We start from the raw sequence: 8140 nt of genomic DNA, 5'->3' as shown, positions 1-8140 counted from the left end.
AATGTGGCATGGATCATCCACTTTGTGGCAAGCAATAAAGTGAGCCATCTTTGAAAAACGATCCACTACCACAAAAATGGAGTCCTTTCCCTTTGATGTCTTAGGTAAGCCTAAGATGAAATCCATAGATATATCTACCCAAGGCATTGAAGGGATAGGAAGAGGAGTATATAGACCATGGGGATGCATTTTAGACTTAGCTTTGCGGCAAGCTATGCATTTATCACACAAACTATGAACATGTTTATGCATATGAGGCCAAAAGAAATGTTCATGCAACACATCCAAAGTTTTAGCAACCCCAAAATGTCCCATTAAACCCCCCTCATGAGCTTCTCTAACAAGAGATAATCTAATAGAGCATTGGGGAACACAAAGACGTTTTCCTTTAAAAAGAAAGCCATCTTGAATAAAAAAGTCTTTGTGTCCTCCTTTAAGCACTAGTACAAAAAGGTAAATTAACGACGGTTAAAATCGACATTTAAAGACGGTTCCAGAACTGTCGTTATTACAGGCGTCGTTAAAAGGTATGAATTTTTAACGACGGTTCTGGGAACCGTCGTTAAAAGGTATTAACTTTTAACGACGGTTGGTAAAACCGTCGTTAAAAGTGGCTTCTATTCCCCAAAAAAAAATTTAATGTGACTTTCAACGACGGTTCCTACCGTCGTTATATGTGTGCATTTTTAAAGACGGTTCCAAGTGGAACCGTCGTTATATGTATTCATTAAAAAAAATAAAAAAATTTATTTTTTAAAAAATCTCAAATAACCTGCATAAAGTTTTCAATTCCAGAAAATAAAAACATTTCAAATCATAATTTAAATATAAAAATTACATACAACAAATTATAACATAAATACAAAAAAGTTTGGTAATATATGAAAAAATTTGTCATTGTAATGATTTATCTATACTAGAGTGTTATACATGGTTACAAAATACTTTGACCATGTTGTTCTCACATACTCAATGCTTCTAAATCTAGCGGGTGTTGGTCGTTGAACAACTGTGACATTTGAAATATTTTGAATTAGTGCATGATTAATAAATCTCAAATTTTAAAGTGTTTATTGTATTGAGGTATTACCTTATCCCAACATTTCTTAATTTCAGCTTGCAAAATAGTCAACATCCACTGCATAACATAATAACCGCACTCATAATTTTTAGGTTGCCTGTTGGACTGCATGTGAAAATAAATGTATTAAATGAATGAGTGAAACACATTAAATTAAGTGAACAAATATACTTTAAATACCTTAAGGTACATCCAAGTGAGTTTTTGTGCGTTTGAAGTTCTCCTCCCAGACAACATATTATATCCAGAGTAAGCACTAAAATAATAAGATTTCATGTTAGAATACATAACATTATATAATATATAAGTAATAATAAATGTTAAATGAAACTGCCGTACCTATCTATAATGTTTTTAAAATAGGCAGGAGGTTTTTTATGCAAGGAGCAAAACCATGCAGCGGTATGATCTTGAACAGATATGATCAATAGTTGCCAATGACGCCTGTATAACAAATCAGTTAATTAGTTTCTCTTATTTCAATAATTTATTAAAACTTATTTAATAAATAAGAACTTACTCATGGATGTACGGAGCAAAATAAATGTGTTTTCCACCATTCTTTAAGGCAGTGGTGATGTATGTTTGTGTTTCCGACTTCTTGTTTCCAATTGATTGAGTGATTTGAGGGTCTAAAAACCCATATATATTATGTTTCCCCTCATCAAAGCATAATCCAGAAAGATACCTAAATTTCAATAAGTTAGTACTAATATATTTAATAAATCAAAAGTATAAAGAATTTAAAATTTGAACTTACATCATCCATAATTGCAGAACTGTTATGTTAATCTCTTGATCTCCGGATGCAAGGTCCAACAAATCAGACATGTGAACGTACAACGGTAGATTACTATGCCTTCCAAAAACATTAGCATCCCATGGAACCTCTAAGACGGTTGTATCTAAAGCTGTAGCAACTTCCACCAATGCCGCCAGAGGATCATCAATGGAGACTATTTTCTTCTTTCCCAGAGGCAAATTTGTCTTAGGTTCCTGCTACTCATCAAAACAAAAAATACTTAAATTAGTTAGAATGTAATATATCATAATTGTATTAGTATTAGTGCAAATATATACCATAGAGTCTATAGGTCTGACGAGATGTCTAGGCCAGGCAACGAAAGTATGTAATGCCTCTGCCACAATTGTCACCTCTGATGTCGGCACAGGAACTGCAAGATCACCATAAAGGACCTTCTCCACCGTGACCTTCATCAAATTAGAAGGAAGAGGCACATTGTGTAACATTGTGACCCCTTCATAACACTTACCCAAGGCAACGAATCGGGTCAAAGAATGACACTCAACATATAATTCGCATTGGCTAGTTGAGCCAAAGTCATCCCCTGATAGATCAACTGCCGAACAACTCCCTTTAGTGCTGACTTTCTTAATAGGAGGCGGAGGTGGTTCATCTTCTACCATAGTAGGTGGTTGCTGTGAGTGTCCTAAACCCTCCAACCGCTTTTTGAACTCCATTTCCATTCGCGCACTAAACTCCTCCATGAAGCTTTCTTTAAGCTCTTGAGTTACCTCAGCCTTTAACTGCTCACGTAGTTGTAGTAAATACTCTTGGCTAGGTTCATTGGACAATTGTTCCTTGCTGTGTGATGGAGGTCCAAAGTATGACCGAATCCCAACCCCATATCCAGCTACACGAACACGTCCAGGGTGTTCAGGTCGTCCGAGAGCAACATTAAGAATATCATTGCGACCACATGGTTTAAAAGTCCCCTGTGTTGATTGTTCATTAAGAGAATCCTAAAACAAATGAAAAGAAATTGACAAACTTCAACACATTGAATTTAAAATAACACATAGAATTTAAAATAACACATTGAAAAGAAATTGTCAAACTTACAATGCGTTCAACTGTTTGTTCTGTAGACTTAGAACTCCATGTCCCTAATGTGTTTATACGGGCACCCTTCCACATCTCATGTCGGAGTGGTGGGGATGGAGGTCTTAAAGAATCTACACTATTCATTTCCTCAATGGAAGTAGAACGTGCTTGAATCTTTTCTTCAAGCATCCTCTGCTCTAGCAACTTATAACCACCACGAGACAATAAGTGTGGGGTATCATTATGTGCCTGATTGGCTTTTGCTTTGTTTCGAACCTCCTATCATAACACTCAAAATTTAGTAATACGTTAATATAAACTATATTCAAATATAAAAGTGATACTAACCTGCCATTTTTCAGTTTGTCGAATATTGACAAATTGCTGCCAAGTTTCTTCATCAATGGATGCATATTTTGCACAAGGATTTTCTTCTTTCCTTTTCCCATATATATAATCTGTTGTCAATTTTGATTTAAACTGACGAAACTTGACACCCACATCTGAAAGAACCTTCGCTTTCAAGATTTCCACATTCGGGATGTTGTAATGTGTCTACATTGTTTGAAAGAATTAGTTCATAAACAAAAACAAAGTATAAAAGAACTTTAGATTTAGCAAAGTAAAAACAGTTACATACCAGAATATCTTGCCAAATCATGTTTTTCTCGTGGTCAGTCACGTGATCCCAGGACTGAGTTAAGATAGAGATCCTTTCACGAGAAAGTACTCCGAGATAACTCCTATATTTCTTTGCATGTTGCCCAGTGGGCACACCAGTGTGGATATCAATAGACAAAGGTATTTTGTCATCTTTAGTTATCTTCTTAAACATATTCTTCAATCTTGTAGGTCCTCTACCAGTTTTTGAATGGGAAACTTTATCATCTGCCATGTTCCTGTTATCAAAAAAATATAATAAGCATCAAGAATATGAAATATAATGAAAATGAAATATATTGTAAAACTAAACATGAATCACATGTACATACAAATATATATTCCTTCATCATGATCATTTCGAGTTGCATGTACAACATCAGCAACATCCTCGTACTCTTTATTGATGGTCGTTCTTGTAAGTGATTCAATCTCACAAATGTCATTGTTTGTATCTTCTGGGTCATTATGTTGTTTTTTTCCATGTAGCACAACAGACCAGTGGTCAGACGTAGGATCTTGGATATAGAAAACTTGGGAAGCTTGATGTGCCATTATAAATGGTTCGTCATGATAACCTATCTTTCGAAAGTCAACCAAAGTCATTCCTGATTCATCAACTTTGACACCAGTCTTATTGTCAACCCACTTGCATTTGAAAACAGGTACAGTAAACTTGGTATAATTAACTTCCCAAATCTCTACTATGACACCATAATAAGGCATTGATCCCACAACAGGATTTTGATCCTTTGCAGTTGAAAACTGCATAGACTCTGCCTCCAAGGTGACTCCGCTATTTTGCACTGTACTCCTATCATCTCGAGACTTTGTGTAAAACAAACAACCATTTACTTCATAGCCAGAACAACATAAAACATCAAATTTGAGACCGTTTGCAAGCCATGTTAATGTTTCAGATGCTGATGGATCATTCATTATTTGTTGCTTAAACCATGACATGAAAGTTTTGTTATGCTCAATTAACACCCATTTTTCTGATTGTCTTGGATTTTTATATTTGACAATGTCTTTGTGTGTATCTAAGTATGGTAACACCTCATCAGTGTTATTCAAGATATACAAGTGTGCTTGCAGAACCTCTTCTCTAGATTTGCTTATGACATGTACACCTCTTGAAGATTTACTTATGAATCTACGAGAGTGCCAACCTTTTTCAGGAACTCCTATACATTTGGCTTTTGACATGTACTCGGAACAAAACTCAATAGATTCTTCTGAAATGTATCTTTCAATAATGGAAGCTTCTGGACGACATTGATTCTTCACATATCCCTTCAAAATCTTCATGTATCGTTCAACTGGATACATCCATCGCATATAAACTGGCCCACACAATCTGATTTCTCTTACAAGATGAACAACCAAGTGTACCATAATATCAAAAAAAGATGGAGGAAAAAACATCTCGAGTTGACACAAGATAACAATTATTTCTTCTTCAAGTTCATCCAACTTCTGAGAGTCAATCTCTTTACTACATATGGAATTGAAAAATGAACATAGTCGAGTGATTGTATGCCTAACATTTTTGGGCAAGATTCCACGAATAGCCACTGGTAATAATTGTTGCATTAGAACGTGACAATCATGTGACTTTAAGCCAATTAGTTTCAAATCATTCATAGATACAAGACTCTTCACATTTGAAGAGTAGCCTTGTGGTACCTTAACACCTTTAAGACATTCATAAAAACTTGTTTTCTCTTTCTTTGACAAAGTGTAACACGCTGCAGGCAAGTATGTACGTTTACCAACTTCTCTCGGTGCCAATTCCTCTCGTATATTCATTTCAATCAAATCCAGACGTGCATTCACACCATCCTTTGTTTTGCCTTTAATGTTCAGAAGTGTTCCTATTAGACTGTCACACACATTCTTCTCTACGTGCATTACATCTAGACAGTGTCTAACATCCAACTTACACCAATACGGAAGATCAAAAAAGATTGATCTCTTTTTCCATATTTCACTCACCGTTTGCTTCTTCTTCATTTTTCCAAAAGTCACATTAACATTTTTGATCTTTTCATAAATTTCAACACCACTTAATGGAGTGGGACAAATGTCATGTTCTTGGTATCCGTTAAAAGCTTTTTTCAATCGACGATACGGATGATATTTCTTTAGAAATCTACGATGACCAAGATACACGGTTTTTCTTCCATGTTTCAACTGCTCATAAGATGTCTTGTCTTGACATATTGGACATGCTCTATGGCCTTTCACACTATAACCTGACAAGTTCCCATATGCAGGGAAGTCATTGATAGTACAAAACAACATCGCATGCGATCGGAAAGATTCATTTTTAAACGCGTCAAACACATCAACCCCTTCATTCCACAATAATTTCAAATCTTCAATCAATGGATTAAGACAAACATCTATGTCATTTCCAGGTTGTTTTGGACCAGAGATCATCATAGATAACATCATGTATTTGCGCTTCATACACAACGCAGGAGGTAAGTTGTAAATCACTAACAAAACGGGCCATGAACTATGATTACTACTTAAATTTCCAAAGGGATTCATTCCATCAGTTGCCAATCCAAGTCTTAAGTTTCTTGATTCTTTTCCAAATTCAGGAAATTCTTTATCAATATTCTTCCACTGCAAAGAATCAGCAGGATGACGAAGTAATCCATCACATTTTCTATTATCTGCATGCCACCTAAGGTTTTTAGCGTCATCTGCATTTGCAAACAAACGCTTAAGCCTTGGAATTATCGGAAGATACCAAACAACCTTAGCAGGAGGACCTTCCTTTGTCAATTCATCAATTTCATCATTCTGACCAACCTTAACCTTATAGCGTGACAAACCACACCTGGGACATCTTCTTAAATCTTCATACTCATTTCTGTATAAAATACAATCGTTAGGACATGAATGTATTTTTCTATACTCCATACCCATTGGACAGAGTATTTTTTTCGCCTCATAATTTCGATTGGGCAAGGTATTTCCTTCAGGAAGCATGTCCTTAAGCAATTGAAGCAATTCTGTAAAACTTTTGTCGGTCCATCCATTCATTGCCTTCAAATTCATCAACCTTAACACTGCTGATAATCGTGTGAAGTTAGTTGAACCAGGATACAAAGGAGTCTCTGCATCATTAGACATATTTTCAAAAACTACATTAGCAAATGATTCTGCTCCCACGTCACGAATCATGTCTTCTAATCTATCATCCATTGAGAAATGCACTTCGTCCGAACCTCCGTGCACACTTGGCAAGTCTAACAATTCACCATGCCACGTCCATGTTGTATAACTTTTCAAAAATCCATCACACAAAAGATGTTCTCTAATTTCAGAAACACTCAATATCCTTCCATTTAAACAATTGATACAAGGGCACCTTATCCTTACTCCATTCTTATAACTAACGGCATTATGTTCTGCGAATTGTATGAACTCTTCCACCCCTTTTTCGTAAGTATCACTTATTCGTGATGTATTAATCCAACTCCGATCCATAGAACTGCTAAACTAAGAACCAATACTTTCAATATGTAATCATGAAAAAATAAAACAAAAGTGCCGAAGGTCGGACACCTCCGGACTCAGAACCAGTGCGTTCAATATGTCAAAACAATATATAATGACTGAAAATTGCCGAAGGTCGGACACCTCCGGACTCAGAACCAGTGCGTTCAATATGTCAAAACAATATATAATTACTGAAAATTGCCGAAGGTCGGACACCTCCGGACTCAGAACCAGTGCGTTCAATATGTCAGAACAGTATATAATGACTCAAAACGAATACTTTCAAAATATAGGTGATAATAAATAAGAATACACTAACCTCAAATGGATGGACGGTCACGTAGGCGTGAATGGCGGTCGCAGGTGCAACGGCAGGGGCGCGGGTACGCGGAAGTAGAGCCGCGGTCGCTGTGGCAGAGGCGCGGTCGCGGGTTCGCGGGTCACGGCGCGTTGGGGGCGCGGTCACGGCGCGGTCGCGGAGCGGTCGGGGTTCGCAGGCGCGGTCGTGTTCGCGGGTTGCGGCGCGGTGGGCAGAGGCGCGGTCGGCGCGGTCGGGGTTCGCGGGTCACGGCGCGGTGGGGGCGCGGTCACGGCGCGGTCGCGGAGCGGTCGGGGTTCGCGGCGCGGTGGGGCGCGGTCGGATTCGCGGCGCGGTGGGGTTCGCAGCGCAGTCGGCGTTCGCGGCGCAGTCACGGCGCGGTGGGGGGCGATGCAGTCGGCGTTCGCGGCGCAGTCACGGCGGTGGGGGCGCGGTCGTGGTTGGGTCGCAGTCACGGCGCGGTGGGGTTCGCGGCGCGGTCGGGGTTCGCGGTTGTGGTTGGGTCGCAGTTGGCGCGGGAATAGAGCTCGTTGAAAGGAAGTGAGAAAGAAGGAAGTAAGTTTCAGAGAGTGGGAGCGTGCAGTTTTAATTTTTAAAAAAGACTTTTAACGACGGTTCTGAGGTGAACCGTCGTTAAATCCCATGGGCGCCACTTTTAACGACGGTTCTGGGGGGAACCGTCGTTAATTCTCACCCCCGTGACTTTTAACGACGG

The 8140-nt window shown here is 38.6% G+C and overlaps 1 protein-coding gene across 1 annotated transcript; it reads right to left on the bottom strand.

Annotated features, from left to right (window-relative positions):
* Window positions 1–1837: 1837 nt before the first annotated feature.
* Window positions 1838–7094, bottom strand: LOC150025846 (uncharacterized). The gene is made up of 5 exons (XM_090304773.1): window positions 3927–7094; window positions 3429–3482; window positions 2946–3206; window positions 2162–2845; window positions 1838–2077 (listed from the first exon to the last, which is right to left on the bottom strand). Exons 1-5 carry the CDS (start codon window positions 7092–7094, stop codon window positions 1838–1840), a joined length of 4407 nt encoding a protein of 1468 aa, XP_090160899.1.
* Window positions 7095–8140: the final 1046 nt, after the last annotated feature.

The sequence above is a fragment of the Phaseolus vulgaris genome, chromosome 7 (genome assembly GCF_051622355.1).
Source record: "Phaseolus vulgaris cultivar YP4 chromosome 7, ASM5162235v1, whole genome shotgun sequence".
NCBI lineage: Eukaryota > Viridiplantae > Streptophyta > Magnoliopsida > Fabales > Fabaceae > Phaseolus > Phaseolus vulgaris.
Note: the sequence above shows the minus strand (reverse complement) of the source record. Positions and strands in the feature narration are given on the sequence as shown.

Coding starts and splice junctions, on each gene's coding strand:
- LOC150025846 (XM_090304773.1), bottom strand. CDS start 7,094: ATGGATCGGAGTTGGATTAATACATCACGAATAAGTGATACTTACGAA. Junction 3,483..3,926: donor ATGATCATGATGAAGGAATA/TATATTTGTATG, acceptor CAAACAATGTAG/ACACATTACAACATCCCGAA. Junction 2,846..2,945: donor AACAAACAGTTGAACGCATT/GTAAGTTTGACA, acceptor CATTTGTTTTAG/GATTCTCTTAATGAACAATC.